General features: G+C 45.9%; 2 protein-coding genes across 6 annotated transcripts in view; one reads left to right on the forward strand and one right to left on the reverse strand.

Moving 5' to 3' along the window:
• The window catches only part of ZFYVE1 (zinc finger FYVE-type containing 1), a 60324-nt gene that overhangs the window by 36181 nt on the left and 6926 nt on the right, over positions 1 to 17217 (reverse strand). The window lies entirely within an intron of this gene.
• Positions 4860 to 17217, forward strand: part of LOC104656358 (nucleophosmin-like) — a 560652-nt gene continuing 548294 nt past the window's right edge. The window contains exon 1 of one of the 4 annotated variants that reach the window (XR_004057475.1): positions 4860 to 5988. Coding sequence is in view for 2 of the 4 variants with exons in the window: in XM_030931562.1 (XP_030787422.1) it covers positions 4977 to 5720 (744 nt within the window). In the remaining 2 variants the exon portion in view is untranslated. The remainder of the gene's footprint in view (positions 5989 to 17217) is intronic. The other 3 variants (XR_004057476.1, XM_030931562.1, XM_030931563.1) reach the window with 3 other exon arrangements.

The raw sequence follows: 17217 nt of genomic DNA on the forward strand, positions 1-17217 counted from the left end.
ATCAAAACACATTATTATTATTATTTATTTTTTATTTTTTTGGAGACGGAGTCTCGCTCTGTCGCCCAGGCTGGAATGCAGTGGTGCGATCTCCACTCACCGCAAGCTCCACCTCCTGGGTTCACGCCATTCTCCTGCCTCAGCATCCCAAGTAGCTGGGACTACAGGCGCCCGCCACCACGCCCGGAGAATTTTTTGTATTTTTTGGGAGACGAAGTTTCACCATGTTAGCCAGAATGGTCTCGATCTCCTGACCTCGTGATCCGCACCTGGCCAAAACACATTATTATTCATATTGGCTTTATAGCTGGCTCTTAGTAACCATCTAATATTGTATTAATCTTTACACGGCAGGCGTGGTGGCTCACGCCTATAATCCCAGCACTTTGGGAGGCCCAGGAAGATTGATCACGAGGCTGGGAGATCGAGACCAGCCTGGCCAACATGGTGAAACCCCATCTCTACTAAAAATATAAAAATTATCTGGGTGTGGTGGCACATGCCTGTAATCCCACCTACTTGGGAGGCTAAGGCAGGAGAATCACTTGAACCCAGGAGGTGGAGGTTGCAGTGAGCCGAGATTGCACCACTGCACTCCTGCCTGGCTGACAGAGTAAGACTTGGTCTAAAAATCTTTACAAAACCCAGCAGCACCTGTCTCCCTCCAATTCACCCAAAGCTTTTTACTTTGTATAGACTTCTGAGAAGAGTCTGTAAAATGAAATATAACCATACTCAATGATCCCCCACCACAGTTTTTTTTTTTTTTTTTTTTTTTTTTGAGACAGTCTAACTCTGTGGCCCAGGCTGGAGTGCAGTGCCCAATCTCGGCTCGCTGCAACCTCTGCTTCCCGGGTTCAAGCAATTCTCCTTCCTCAGTCTCCTGAGTAGCTGGGACTACAAGCGCGCACCACCACACCCAGGTAATTTTTTTGTATTTTTAGTAGAGACAGGGTTTCACTATGTTGTCCAGGCTGCTCTCGAACTCCCTGACCTTAGTTTATCTGCCTGCGTTGGCCTCCCAAAGTGCTGGGATTACAGGAATGAGCCCCTGTGCCCAGCCCCAGTTTAGAATTCAGAATAGTTCATGGTAGTGAAAAGTGTCCAGCAGTCAACCTCCAACCAAAGCAGGCCAAGGGAATAATGACGGTCTCCCTCGAGAGATTCCTTCTAAGCCCTCACAGAATCATTCTAGAATGAAAGACCATGCGCTGGCTTTGTTCCAAGGAGGCCTGAAAAGGGAAACCAAGAGGTGAGGAAGGAACTAAAGAGCCTTGGAAGGAAGTTCAACACAGCACAGTCAGAGACTCTGGAAGTTAAACCCCAATGAACCTGGAAAACACTCTTAAGTAGTTTGGCACCAAGATCTTTTCAGTGCTGGTCCCTGGGAGAAAAGGACTTAATCTGTACCAACTACAATCACACATTCCTCCAATTTTTTTTTTCTGGAGACAGGTCTCGCTCTATTGCCCAGGATGGAATACAGTGGGTCACTGCAGCCTCAACCTCTCAGGCTCGATCAGTCTCCTGCCTCAGCCTCCCGGGTAGCTAGGACTACCAGCATGCACCATTATAGCTGGCTAATGGTGTATTTTTGTAGATATCGATAGGGTCTATGTTGCCCAGGCCAGTCTTGAACTCCTGGCCTCAAGCAGTCCTCGTTCCTTGGCCTCCCAAAGCACTTGGGATTATAGGTGTGAGCCACTGCGTCCAACCCCATGGCCTAATTTTCAAACAGGATTTTACCTAAACTATGTCAAACAGATCAGTAGCCAGTCTATTTTAAAGTCCAAATGATAAGGAGATTTCCTTCCAATAGCAAGGTTTAAGTTCTATTAAACCTGTTTCCTCAACACAGCAAGTTTAGAAATGTTCTGTTCATTCTATCCTAAAGGGCGTGTATACTTCACGTTTATTCATGTACATGTTGCTAGAGTTTCACATAAAAACACAATCATTTCTCAATCAAATGTTTTCTGAAGACACTGAAGTCACGGGGTTAGTCTCACAAACACACTGAGCACATTTGGCAGGGGCAAAGATCACTTTCTTCCACTCCAGTGTCCCCAAAGTGTTCCATTACTTGAGAGGTCAGGAATTCCTCTCCATGTCTTGTAACTACCAGTGGTGCTTCTGACACTTTGCTTCACAGAGACTGCCTGCAGCTCCTCTCCTATTCTAGCAGAAATAAAAATGTTTCTTTTTTTATTTATTTTTGTGTGTGTGAGACAGAGTTCCACCCTTGTTGCCTAGGCTGGAGTGCAATGGCGCGATCTCCGTTCACTGCAACCTCTGCCTCCCAGGTGCAAGTGATTCTCCTGCCTCAGGATCCTCATTAGCTGGGATTACAGGCATGCGCCACCACACCTAGCTAATTTTGTATTTTTAGTAGAGACGGGGTTTCTCCATGTTGGTCAGGCTGGTCTCGAACTCCTGACCTCAGGTGATCTGTCCGCCTCAGCCTCCCAAAGTACTGGGATGACAGGCCTGAGCCACCACGCCTGGCCTAATAAAAGTGTTTGTATGCAGAGAAGATCCACAAAGAAATTCTTTTTCTAAAAAAAAAAAAAGTCATTTTTAGCGCCCTGATCAGTTTCTTTGACGACACCCAACACACCCAGTTCAGCAATCCATTTATATCTGAATAAAAAGCTTTCCAAGGCAAAGATGAATTCTGAGGACACACTGGAAATACCCAGTCATCCCCAAGCCCCACCTCATCCTCAAGGGAACTTTCTGAGGAGCTTCTGGATGGGAGATGCAGCTGCCTTTCTAAGTGGCATGGCATATCCGTATTCGGCCGGCTGTGAAAACAGATGTACGCTCTACTAAAGGCCTGGCAGTGAGCAGAATGGTCTTTCATTCTGGAATGATTCTGAGGGCTAAGAAGGGACTTAACAGTAAAAGCTCAGCTACACAAACCAGGCTAGAAAAGAGAGCTAGGTTTAAATCACACCCTGGGCAACTGACTCAACCCTTCTCTTGCTCAAAGCCTCCAATCCCACCCACCATCTCTGTTAATGTTTTCCCACTCTTCCAGCTCTGAACACCCCAACTAGAATGTACTCCAGGCTGGCAGAGATATGGTCTGTGTTGTTCACCACCGTAACCCTAGCACAGTGCCTGACACAAAATAGGAAATCAAGACATAATTGATCAATAAATGAATGAACACAGCACAAAATGTCTAGATGCTATAACCTCTGGGTGGGGGGATGGTACAGTATCACCATTAAGGGTTCAACCAACCTCGCTCTATCATCCACTGACTTTAGGATAACTTTAAAGAAGTTATTTAACCCCTCTGGGTCTCTGTTATTCACCTCTAAAATGAAGATAACAACACAATCTACTTCATAGGATTTCTGCAAAAATTAAGTAAGATGATGTACATCAAGCACTTAGCACAGTGGAGGCCCAGAGTAACTTGCAATAACTGCTAGAGGCATGCTGACTGACATCATTGCTGGTTTGCCCCAAGCCACAGTCATCACCATCAGCTGGAAATTTCTTTTTTTTTTTTTTAATTAATTAATTTTTTTTTTTTTTTTTTTTTTGAGACAGAGTCTCGCTCTATCGCCCAGGCTGGAGTGCAGTGGCATGATCTTGGCTCACTGCAAACTCCGCCTCCTGGGTTCACACCATTCTCCTGCCTCAGCCTTCCAAGCAGCTGGGACTATAGGTGCCCACCACCGTGCCCAGCTAATTTTTTGTATGTTTAATAGTATGGGGTTAGCCAGGAAGGTCTTAATCTCCTGACCTCGTGATCTGCCCACTTCGGCCTCCCAAAGTGCTGGGATTACAGGCATGAGCCACCACGCCCAGCCTAGAAATTTCATTATCCCAAGTAAAAGCTCTCCTTAGGGAGGCTGGGTGCCGTGGCTCATGCCTGCAATCCTAGCACTTTGGGAGGCCAAGGTGGGCGGATCAAGAGGTCAGGAGTTTGAGACCAGCCTGACCAACATGGTGAAACCCTGTCTCCACTAAAAATACAAAAATTAGCTGGGTGTGGTGGTGAGTGCCGGTAGTCCCAGCTACTTGGGAGGCTGATGTGGGAGGATTGCTTGAGTTATGACGGTGCCACTGCACTCCAGCCTAGGCAACAGAGCAAGACCATGTCTCCAAAAAAAAAAAAAAAAAAAAAAAAGAGAGAGAGAGAAAAATAGGGATGATTGAACAAGGAGGATCCTTATTCAATACTTACCACTCCCTCCCTCAAAAGGATATATCTTTTGAATTAAAAAAGAAACCTAGGCCAGCACAGTGGCTCATGCCTGTAATCCCAGAACTTTGGGAGGCCAGAGGTGGGAGGATCACCTGAGGTCAGGAGTTGGAGACTAGGCTGGCCACCATGGTGAAACTGTCTCTACTAAAATACAAAAAATTGGCCAGGCATAGTGGCTCACGCCTGTAATCCCAGCACTTTGGGAGACCGAGGCAGGCAGATCACCTGAGGTCGGGAGTTCGAGACCAGCCTGACCAACGTGGAGAAACCCCTTCTCTACTAAAAATACAAAATTAGCTGAGTGTGGTGGTGCATGCTTGTAATCCCAGCTACTCGGGAGGCTGAGGCAGGAGAATCGCTTGAATCCAGGAGGCAAAGGTCACGGTGAGCCAAGATCACGCCATTGCACTCCAGCCTGGGCAACAAGAGCAAAACTCCATCTCAAAAAAAAAAAAAAATGCAAAAAATTAGCCAGGCATGGTGGCATGTGCTTGTGATCCCAGCTACTCAGGAGGCTGAGGTAGGAGAATCGCTTGAACCAGGGAGGTGGAGGTTGCAGTGAGCCCAGACTGTGCCACTGCGCTCAGCCTGGGTGACAGAGCGAGTCTCTGTAACAAAAAAAAAAAAAGGCCCTGGTGTGATTCCGTCCTGCGTGGCTGTTCTCTGGAGCAGTGTTCGTTTATCTCCGTCCGCCTTCTCTCCCACCTAAGTGCATGCCGCCACCTGATGGAACATTCGATGGACATGGAAAATGGACATGAGCCCCCTGAGGTCCCAGAACGATCTTTTCAGTTGTGAACTAAAGGCCGACAAACATTATCACTTTAAGGTGGATAATGACGAAAATGAGCACCAGTTATCTTTAAGAACGGTCAGTTTAGGGGCTGGTGCAAAGGATAAATTGCACATTGTTGAAGCAGAGGCAATGAATTACGCAGGCAGTCCAATTAAAGTAACACTGGCAACTTTGAAAATGTCTGTACAGCCAACGGTTTCCCTTGGGGGCTTTGAAATAACACCACCAGTGGTCTTAAGGTTGAAGTGTGGTTCAGGGCCAGTGCATATTAGTGGACAGCACTTAGTAGCTGTGGAGGAAGACGCAGAGTCAGAAGATGAAGAGATGGAGGACGTGAAACTCTTAAGTATATCTGGAAAGCAGTTTGCCCCTGGAGGTGGTAGCAAGGTTCCACAGAAAAAAGTAAAACTTGCTGCTGATGAAGATGATGATGATGATGATGAAGATGATGACGAAGATGATGATGATGATGATTTTGATGATGCGGAAACTGAAGAAAAAGCACCAGTGAAGAAATCTATACGAGATACTCCAGCCAAAAATGCACAAAAGTCAAATCAGAATGGAAAAGACTCAAAACCATCATCAACACCAAGATCAAAAGGACAAGAATCCTTCAAAAAACAGGAAAAAAATCCTAAAACACCAAAAGGACCTAGTTCTGTAGAAGACATTAGAGCAAAAATGCAAGCAAGTATAGAAAAAGGTGGTTCTCTTCCCAAAGTGGAAGCCAAGTTCATCAATGAGGTGAAGAATTGCTTCCGGGTGACTGACCAAGAGGCTATTCAAGATCTCTGGCAGTGGAGGAAGTCTCTTCAAGAAAATAGTTTAAACAATTTGTTAAAAATTTTCCGTCCTATTTCATTTCTGTAACAGTTGATATCTGGCTGTCCTTTTTATAATGCAGACTGAGAACTTTCCCTACCGTGTTTGATAAATGTTGTCCAGGTTCCATTGCCAAGAATGTGTTGTCCAAAATGCCTGCTTAGTTTTTAAAGATGGAACTCCACCCTTTGCTTGGTTTTAAGTATCTATGGAATGTTATGATAGGACATAGTAGTATCGGTGGTCAGACATGGAAATGGTGGGGAGACAAAAATATACATGTGAAATAAAACTCAGTATTTTAATAAAATAAAGAAAGAAAGAAAGAAAAAGAAAGAAAGAAAGAAAGAAAGAGAAAGAGAGAGAGAAAGAAAGAAAGAAAGAAAGAAAGAAAGAAAGAGAAAGAAAGAAAGAAAGAAAGAAAGAAAGAAAGAAAGAAAGAAAGAAAGAAAGAAAGAAAGAAAGAAAGAAAGAAAGAAAGAAAGAAAGAAAGAAAGAAAGAAAGAAATCTATATGGCTGGGCAGGTGGCTCACACCTGTAATCCCAGCACTTTGGGAGGCCTAGGCGAGTAGATTGCTTGAGGCCAGGAGTTCGAGACCAGAATGGGCACCATGGCAAAACCCCATCTCTACTAACAATACAGAAAACTAGCTGGGCATGGTGGCACATGCCTGTAGTCTCAGCTACTCAGGAGGCTGAGGTGGAAGGATGGCTTTGAGCCAGGGAGGCAGAGGTGGCAGCGAGGTGAGATCACACCACTGCACTTCAGCCTGGGCAACAGTGTGAGACCCCTTCTCAAAAGATTGTTTTATTTTATTTTATTTTATTTTATTTTATTTTATTTTATTTTATTTTTATTTTATTTTATTTTTGAGACGGAGTCTTGCTCTGTCGCCCAGGCTGGAGTGCAGTGGCATGATCTCGGCTCACTGCAACTTCCACCTCCTGGGTTTAAGCCTCCCATGTAGCTGGGATTACAGGCACCTACCACCATGCCAGGCTAATTTTAGTAGAAACAGGATTTTACCATGTTGGCCAGGCTGGTCTTGAACTCCTAACTTCAGGTAATCCAGCCGCCTCTGCCTCCCAAAGTGCTAGGATTATAGGCATGAGCCACAGTGTCTGGCCTAAAAGATCGTTTTCAGAGAAAAAAAAAAAAAAAATATATATATATATATATATATATATACATAAATATATATATAATGCATAAGAAAACATTCAATCTTTTTCAAAAGAATGATATGGCCCAGTGTGGTGGCTCACGTCTGTCATCCCACCACTTTGGGAGGCTGAGGCATAAGGATCATGTGAGGCCAGGACTTTGAGACCAGTCTGGGCAACATAGCAAGACCCCGTCTCTATTAAAAATTTAAAAATAGCTGGGCACTGTAGTTCATGCCTGAATCCCACTGATTTAATTTCCTAATTCATGAAACAAGTGGAGGGTTGGGGAGAAGCAAAGGGAAAGTAGGGAGAGAAAGAAAGGAAAAGGGGAAGAGGTAGGTAGGTTGTCTGTAAATATCACAGATCTAGGTAACAGTTAACTGAGACATAGGGGAAAAAATTATAGAGCACCCAATGACCTACCAATTACAAACTAAACCCATGAGTCACTAGGCCAGAATGGGGATGCAAAAAGAACCATGGAGCCAGGTACGGTGCCTCATGCTTGTAACCCCAGCATTTTGGGAGGCTGAGGCGGGTGGATCACCTGAGGTCAGGAGTTCCAGACCAGCCTGACCAATGTGACGAAACCCCATCTTTACTAAAAATAAAAAAATTAGCTGGATGTGGTGGTGTGTGCCTGTAGTCCCAGCTACTTGGGAGGCTGAGACAGGAGAATTGCTTGAACCCAGGAGGCGGAGATTGCAGTGAGCCGAGATAGTGCCACTGCACTCCAGCCTGGCAACAGAGGGAGATTTCATCTCAAAAAAAAGAGAACGGTGGAATCCCCAAAAAGCCTCTACTCAGAGATAAACAGAAAAGAGAGCTTCATTCCAGGGAATGAAGGCCTCTGCCATCCCTCCCTAGTCTCATTTAATCTCTGAGTCTTCACTTTAAATCATTTGTTCAGAGATATTACTGAAACTCACAAAGCACGCAATTGACAATAAATATTTACGACTGCTGTAGAATGATACACATAAACTGTATTGAGCGCTTTGAAAGAAAAAGTTATGAGAGATGAGTTTAGCTATGTAGATAACATATTCATGAGACAGAAGGGATTGAGCTGGAAAGTAGAAGAACTTCTAGAATACTTTGAATGCTGGATTGCGCAGTATCATGCTGCCCCTTCACTTGAACCTGAGGGTCTGTGACTTCATGCCAGAACCAGGCTCTGGCAGTTCTTTCAAGTATTCTAACATCTAGAGTCAAATTTCCTGGGAAAGACAGCAATAACCTAGTCTCATTAAGAAGAAAATCAGGGCCGGGCGCGGTGGCTCAAGCCTGTAATCCCAGCACTTTGGGAGGCCGAGACGGGCAGATCACAAGGTCAGGAGATCGAGACCATCCTGGCTAACACGGTGAAACCCCGTCTCTACTAAAAATACAAAAAATTAGCCGGGCGAGGTGGCGGGCGCCTGTGGTCCCAGCTACTCAGGAGGCTGAGGCGGGAGAACGGTGAGAACCCAGGAGGCGGAGGTTGCAGTGAGCTGAGATCCAGCCACTGCACTCCAGCCTGGGCGACAGAGCAAGACTCCATCTCAAAAAAAAAAAAAAAAAAAAAAAAGAAGAAGAAGAAAATCAGGAAGGGACCAAAAATTCTGGAAGCTACCTGGAAGTCCAATTATCCTCCAGTGAAGTCAAGCCAGAGATCAGCTACTTATGTATGTCTGGAAAACATCTCTGCCCCAAGAACTCCAACTATGACCAAGCTGACCATATAAACCAGTCAACAGAGCCTCTTCAATGCTAGCCAAAAGCCACTGAAAAGAGGGGCAAAAGGAGCCAGATGCAGTGGCTCATGCCTGTAATCCCAACACTTTGGGAGGCCAAGGTGGGTAGATCACCTGAGATCAGGACTCCGAGACCAGCCTGGCCAACATGGTGAAACCCTGTCTCTACTAAAAATGCAAAAATTAGCCAGGCATGGTGGCACACCTGTAATCCCAGCTGAACCCAGGCTGCAGTGAGCCAAGATTGCACCATTGCACTCCAGCCTGGGCAACAAGAGCGAACCTCCGTCTCAAAAAAAAAAAGGGGAAAATGAACAAAACATTCTCCAGGGAAGCATCCAACCTTCCCCACCTTCAAAAGCTCCTCCTGTGTCTCTTTCCATAGGTCTTTCCAACTCCTCTTGCCTGAAACTTCTTTACCCTTGTTTTTCTTCCCTTCTTCACAGTCTCCCCACATCTTTCCTCCGATTTCCCATCAAGCAAATGTGTTCAATACTTAGCAGTTCTAGCCTCACATAGAAATGATCTCATGAGAGAGCTCCTCCCAAAGCAGGGAAGACTCCCCAGAAAAGTCTGACCAGCCATCAGAAGTGCGTCTGCCCTATATAATCTCCCGGATAAACTCAAGGGTGGCTCGGCCAGTAGATGCACCCACAGGAAAACACTGAAGGTCAAATTAATAAGAAATATGTCTATTATGTTAATCCTGGCTCAAAAAGCCAAATGCCTGCTCGATTCCAGAAAAATCAATCACTTCAAGGAATTGACAGGCCAGGGAAAAAAAAACAAAAAACAAAAAACAGAACCATGCAAACTGGAGGTAACTTAAAGTAGTTAAAGACAGGTTCTCTAAAAAGCTGACTCACGGTGGTTTCGATGGCTTACATGGGTCAAATTTTAAACATCCTTGTACTAAAACAAAATAGCCTATCAAGTTAAATGCCAAGAGTCTGTTGTAACTGAATGATCCCCAGGCTGAAAAAGCTCACAAGACACTGAGCAGAAACTGAAGGCACATAATACGGTTTCTTTCATCTTTCTTTTGGTCTGAGTCATCCTCAACCCTATGTTTCCCAGTAAATGCCATACAATGCCTTCCCCTCTACCACTACCACTAAACAAAAGGGGCTTCTACTTGAGTTTCTTGCATTAAAGGCAACAACGGAGGACGAGGCCCTGCTACTAACCCAACTATTGGTTATAATTTTGACAGCTCCTAAGATCTTTTTTTAATTGTTATATTTATATGACACCTAAGAAACCAATAATAGATATATTCATGTTCTGACCAGAACTTGCCAAAGGGCTAACCGGCCACTGTACCAAAATTAATCCTTACATTATAATACTCTGGCCATTGGAAGAGAAAAATGGGAAAATTCAACAATTTGGAAGATGATGATCCCTCTGGCCACGATCTACTGACCAGAATGAAGTCCTGAAGGATTTCCTCCTGTTATGTTATCTACCAGCCAATCTCAGAGGAGCTGGAAAGAACAAGCCCCAGGAAGCTATCCTAGACCAGAAAGCCAAGAACAGGGCCAAGAAAGTGAACGGCAGACAAGCCTAAGATAGAAGTGGCATGGACATGTGGCAGACCAGCATGGCCAGTTTGTGGTAAAGAATTCCCATACAGGGCTGGGTGCAGTGGCTCATGCCTGTAATCCCAGCACTTTGGGAGGCCGAGGCAGGCAGATCACTTGAGGTCAGGAGTTCGACATCAGCCTGGCCAACATGGCAAAACCCCATCTCCACTAAAAATACAAAATCAGCTGGGCATGGTGGTAAGCGCCTGTAGTCCCAGCTACTCAGGAGACCGAGGCAGAAGAATTGCATGAACCCGAGAGGCGGAGGTTGCAGTGAGCCAAGAAGGTGCCACTGCACTCCAGCTGGGTGACAGAGTGAGACTCCATCTGAAAGAAGGAAGGAAGGAAGGAAAAAAGGAAGGAAGGAAGGGAGGGAGGGAGGGAGGGACAGGGGAAGGAAGGGGAAGGAAAGGGAAGGAAGGAAATGAAGGAAGGAAGGCAGAAAGAAAGGAAGGGAGACAAGAAATAGCAGAGGAAACCTCTGCCTCCTGGGTTCATGTGATTCTCCTGCCTCAGCCTCCTGAGTAGCTAGGACTACAGGTGCCTGCCACCACGCTTAGCTGACTTAGTAGACACGGGGTTTTGCCATGTTAGCCAGGCTGGTCTCGAATTCCTGACCTCAAGTGATCCACTTGCCTCAGCCTCCCAAAGTGCTGGGATTACAGGCATGAGCCACTGAGCCCAGCCTGCTATTTTCCATTCCTGAACTCCACTAGAATAATGTATCTTTTAGTCAAGTCCCAGTATTCTGAGCCGCACTCTTCTGGGACTGTAAACAAGTGAAGCCGCCAAGCTACACAATGAGTCTTCTTATAGAAGCAATCTCACCGGGCGTGGTGGCTCACGCCTGTAATCCCACCACTTTGGGAGGCCCAAGGCAGGTAGATCCCCTGAGGTCAGGGGTTTGAGACCAGCCTGGCCAACATGATGAAACCCTGTCTCTACTAAAAATACAAAAATTAGTCAGGTGTTGGGGCAGTCACTTGTAATCCCAGCTACTCAGGAGGCTGAAGCAAGAGAATCACTTGAACCCAGGAGGCAGAGGTTGCAGTGAGCCAAGATCGCAGCATTGCACTCCAGCCTAGGCGACAAGAGTGAAACTCTGTCTCCAAAAAAAAAGAAGTGGTCCCAATGAGAGGATGTCCACCAATGACTTTGCTGAAGGGAAGGACGAAGAGTCTCATCTCTGGCTCCCATTTTAGAGAGGGTCGGCCCCATGTGAACATTCCCTTAGCCTCTTACTGACCACTCCTGGGTCACTGAGCTTCTTTACCAACCTACACTTAGAGCAAGAGAGGCCTCAGCTTCAAGAGTCTTTGGACATAAAAAGGTCCTTGGCTCTCCTAATGTTCCAGTCAGAAACAATCAGCATGAAGGTGGAACAGGTGGAAGTTCTTGTCAGTTTGCTACTCTGCTCTCTCAGAAAGAAGACACTCGCAGGTAAGTTTGGTAGAAATGAGACAGAGGAGAATGGGATGGTTGTACAGCGTCTTTTTAAAAACACAAGAATCGCCAGGTTCGGTGGCTCACGCCTGTAATTCCAGCACATTGGAGGCCGAGGCGGGCGGATCACCTGAGGCCAAGATTTCAAGACAAGCCTGGCCAATATGGTGAAACCCCGTCTCTACTAAAAAAACAAAAATTAGCCAGGTGTGGTGGTGGGCGCCTGTGGTCCCAGCTACTCGGGAGGCTGAGGCAGGAGAATTGCTTGAACCTGAAAGGTGGAGATTGCAGTGAGCTGAAATCGCGCCACTGTACTCCAGCCTGGCAACAGAGCGAGACTCCATCTCAAAAATAAATAAATAAATAAAAAATAAAAACACAAGAACAAAGAAAAACAAATGCCTTTTACTGTTTCACCTTTCTTCTCCTGACAGGTTAACATTCTAATAAAATGCGATGTCTGACTCCCACACAAGACCCAAGAGATGGGAAAATTCTATCCTCTTCCTCCACTAAGAACTCTAACTACCAGAAATCCTATTCTTCTGACCTTTAACTTATGTGCTAAGGTGTTGCCTCTGGCTTCAAGAGATTACAGATGGCTCATCAGCATGAATCATTTATTTATTACAAGCTCTAAATAATGGATCTGGGCCGGGCGCGGTGGCTCACACCTGTAATCCCAGCACTTTGGGAGGCCAAGGTGGGTGGATCATGAGGTCAGGAGATGGAGACCATCCTGGCTAACACAGTGAAACCCCGTCTCTACTAAAAGGACAAAAAAGGGCATGCTCTAAGAGGCCTCTCATGCTCTAAGTGTAGGGCATGGTGGCGGGCACCTGTAGTCCCAGCTACTCGGGAGGCTGAGGCAGGAGAATGGCCTGAACCTGGGAGGCGGAGCTTGTAGTGAGCCAAGATTGTGCCACTGCACTCCATCCTGGGCAACAGTGCAAGACTCCGTTTCAAAAATAAATAAATAAATAAATAAATAAAGGATCTGTAAGTCCTTTGGTTTTCCTAGCACGGTTCCACTGAGGCTAGAAAAATCAATGAATACGGCTAGACGCAGTGGCTCATGCCTGTAATCTCAGCACTTTGGGAGGCCAAGGCTGGTGGATCACCTGAGGTCAGGAGTTCGAGATCAACCTGGCCAAAATGGTGAAACCCCATCTCTACTAAAAATTAGCCAGGTGTGGTGGTGGGCACCTGTAATCCCAGCTACTCAGGAGGCTGAGGCAGGAGAATCACTTGAACCCAGGAGTCAGAGGTTGCAGTGAACCAAGATTGCGCCACTGCACTCCAGCCTGAGCAACAAGAGCAAAACTCCAGTCCCCAAAAAAGAAAAAAAAAAAAGATCAATGAATACAACTCAGAAAGTCTTAACCATTTCATCAGAGAGGTTACAAAATATGTCTAAAGAGAATGCTGACTTCACCAGCTAAATTACTTTAGGAGCAGACAGAACTAAAAGAGGGAGGAAAAAGACGAGGTACAGTAATCCCAGCAGTTTGGGAGACCTCAGGAGGATTATATGAGCCCAAGAGGTAGAAACCAGCCTGGGCAACAGAGTAAGGCCCTGTCTCAAAAGAAAAAAGAAAAAAAAAGATGAAGGAAAAACTGATGTTTGGTTCAATTTTTTTGTCCCTTATATATTTTCCACTTCACTAGTGTCCAGATGTCCTGTTAGACTAAACCTTCATCTGTCAGATCCATCACTTTCTCAATCTCAGCACTACTGACCTTTTATACCACCAGATAAACTCCTTCTGTCGGGGGCTGCCCTATGTCCTGCCTGTGGTTTTAAGTAGCACCCTGGCCTCTATGCACTATTCAGTAGCATATTCCCCTCAAAGCTCTGTTGTGACAACCAAAGATGTCTCCAATCATTGCCAAATGTCCCTTGAGGGAACAAAATCGCTCCTGATTGACAACCACTGTGTTAGATAATACAAATGAGACTAATTTATCTCTCTTTTTTGTATCAATCAGGTTCTTAAAGACTTAGTTTTATCAATTTCACACAATAAAACCTGGTGTCTTAAATAAGCAAGTGTTATTTGTACAAACCAAACGCCTACAAGTCACCACTGAGTTCCCTTACTCCCTCACTCCTCCATCCAACATATCAGCACTCCTGACTATTTTACCTATGAACTTTGTCCAAAATTCATCAGTCTCTCCATTTCCCCCATCTCAGTAACATCAAATCTATACCATTTCTTTCCTCACCCTCTGCAACAGCCTCCTAAGTGGTCTCCCTGCCTTCCTTCCTGTCCCTCTACAGTCACTGCCATCTAGTCTATACATCAGTCTCTTATCAGGTCACTACAGCTTCTATCGGGTCCTGTGACTTCTTAGCATAAAGCAGTCTGGTGTCTCCCATCACCCTTAAAATAAAATCCGCTTACTTCTACAGCCTGCACGGCCTCCTATGCTCTGGAACCTGCTTCCCTCTGCACCTCTTTCCTTACTATTCTCTGCCAGCTCACTCCAGCCACACTGGCACTCTTTCTAGCCTCAAACATGCCATCCAACTTTCATTTTGTTCCCATTCCCTCTATCTGGAGGTCTACATACCACATTAGCATTACCCATCAGATCTCTGCTTAAAAATCACCTCTGCAAGCCAGGGTCAGCGGCTCATGCCTGTAATCCCAGCACTTTGGGAGGCTGAGGTGGGCGGATCACCTGAGGTCTGGAGTCCAAGACTAGCCTGGCTAACTTGGCAAAACCCCATCTCTACTAAAAATACAAAGATTAGTCAGGTATGGTGGCGGGTGCCTGTAATCCCACCTACTCAGGAGGCTGAGGAAGAAAAATCCCTTGAACCCGGGAGGCAGAGGTTGCAGTGAGGTGAGATTGCGCTACTGCACTCCAGCCTAGGTGACAAAACAAGACTCCGTCTCAAAAAAAAAAAAAAGTCACCTCTACAATAAGACCTTCTCTGACCATCCTGCCAAAGAGGTTTCCAAATCACTCTCTCAGGTGTTTACATGTGTGAAATCTGCTTTCCCCACTTGAATAGTAAGCTTTATGAAGTAATGGACCATGTCTTATTAACCATGTATTCCCAGAACATAAGAAATGCCTGGCACAGCTGGGTGCAGTGGCTCATGACTGTAATCCCATCACTTTGGGAGGCCAAGGCAGGCAGATCATGAGGTCACGAGTTCAAGACCAGTCTGACCAACATGGCGAAACCCCATCTCTATTAAAAATACAAAAAAATGGCCGGGTGCAGTGGCTCAAGCCTGTAATCCCAGCACTTTGGGAGGCCGAGACGGGCAGATCACGAGGTCAGGAGATCGAGACCATCCTGGCTAACACGATGAAACCCCGTCTCCACTAAAAAAATACAAAAAACTATCCAGGCGACGTGGCGGGCGTCTGTAGTCCCAGCTACTCGGGAGGCTGAGGCAGGAGAAAGGCGTGAACCCGGGAGGCGGAGCTTGCATTGAGCCGAGATAGCACCACTGCACTCCAGACCGGGCGACAGAGCGAGACTCTGTCTCAAAAAAAAAAATACAAAAAAATTAGCCTGGCGTGGTGGCGCACACCTGTAATCCCAGCTACTCAGGAGGCTGAGGCAGAAGAACTACTTGAACCCCGGAGGCGGAGGTTGCAGTGAGCCAAGATCGTGCCACTGCACTTCAGCCTAGGTAACAGAGACTCCATCTCAAAAAAAAAAAAAAAGTTCCTGGCACATAATACATGCGCAAAAATTGTGATGAATTAATGGATGTCTTTGGCCAGCAGGTCAAATGTGTCCATTTAGGAGCCACAGGTGACTTTCTACTTCTGAGACCAAAAGTCAGTCTCTCCTCAAATTCACCACTATAGTACACACTCACATTACAAGGTAATGATAAAATGTTCACTTTCAAAGGAAGCTTTTTGTGCTTTTACATTTTCTAAAAGAAACTGAATAGTACTCAAATCATACACAAAAATCTTAGGAGACTCTAGGCCATAGAATTTGAGGAGACCACACACAAGGGTTACAGTCTACAAGGTGCTAAAATAACCTCTATCTATGGGCCGGACACCGTGGTGCCCACCTGTAGTCCCAGCTACTTGGGCGGCTGAAGTGGAAGGATTGCTTGAGCCCAGGAATTCAAGGCCAGCCCGGGCAACACAGCAAGACCCCATCTAAAAAAAAAAAAAATCCCTATGTACTAAATAAATTGAAAAGGCTCAAAATGCTCAAAACCCACAAATGCCTAGAAACATGAGAAGAAAAACAAAATCAGAACCTAACTGATAGACTCTTTACTGCTATGAGGAAGATCATCAACAACACTTTGATAATGATAAATAATAATACATTTATGCAGAGCTATGGTTCATCAGATTCTCACAGCAGCCATAAAGAATTGGTGAGCTGCTGCTTTTGGCCACAATCAAGTTTAATTAGAAAGTTTAGGCCAGAGCCGGGCGCGGTGGCTCACGCCTGTAATCTCAACACTTTGGGAGACCAAAGCAGGTGGATCACAAGGTCAGGAGTTCAAGACCAGCCTGACCAACATCGTGAAACCCCGCTTCTACTAAAAATACAAAAATTAGCCAGGCGTGGTGGTGGTGCCTGCAATCACAGCTACTTGGGAGGCTGACGCAGGAGAATCGCTTGAACCCAGGAGATGGAGGTTGCAGTGAGCCAAGATCGTACCACAGCACTGCAGCCTGGGCAACAGAGCAAGACTCTGTCTCAAAAAAAAAAAAAAAAGAAAATTTATGTCAGGCGCAGTGGCTCACACCTGTAATCCTAGCACTCTGGGAGGCCAGGGCGGGCAGGTCATGAGGTCAAGAGATCAAGACTATCCTGACCAACATGGTGAAACCCCATCTCTACAAAAAATACAAAAATTTGCTGGACATGGTGGCACACACCTGTAATCGCAGCTACTTGGGAAGCTGAGGCAGAAGAATTGCTCAAACCCAGAAGGCGGAGGTTGCAGTGAGCCAAGATTGTGCCACCACACTCCAGCACCTGGGCAACAGAGTGAGACTCCATCTCAAAAAAAAAAAAAAAAACAAAGGAACGGAAAGGAAAGGATAAATAAACATGAAAAAATTCTACAGGGCACGCAGTTCACTGTTTTTTGTTTTGTTTGTTTGTTTTTTCAGACAGCCTCTCGCACTGTCACCGGGGCTGGAGTGCAATGGTGCAATCTCAGCCTCCCAAGTAGCTGGGATTACAGGAACACACCACCACACCAGGCTAATTTTCTGTATTTTTAGTAGAGACGGGGTTTCACTATGTTGGCTAGACTGGTCTCGAGCTCCTGACCTTGTGATCCGCCAGCCTCGGCCTCACAAAGTGTTGGGATTACAGGGGTGAGCCACCACGCCTGGCCACAGTTCATCGTTAATGGTGACTGCTGGCCGGGCGCGGTGGCTCAAGCCTGTAATCCCAGCACTTTGGGAGGCCGAGACGGGCG

Source organism: Rhinopithecus roxellana, chromosome 5, assembly GCF_007565055.1.
Source record: "Rhinopithecus roxellana isolate Shanxi Qingling chromosome 5, ASM756505v1, whole genome shotgun sequence".
In the NCBI taxonomy this organism is placed as follows: Eukaryota; Metazoa; Chordata; class Mammalia; order Primates; family Cercopithecidae; genus Rhinopithecus; species Rhinopithecus roxellana.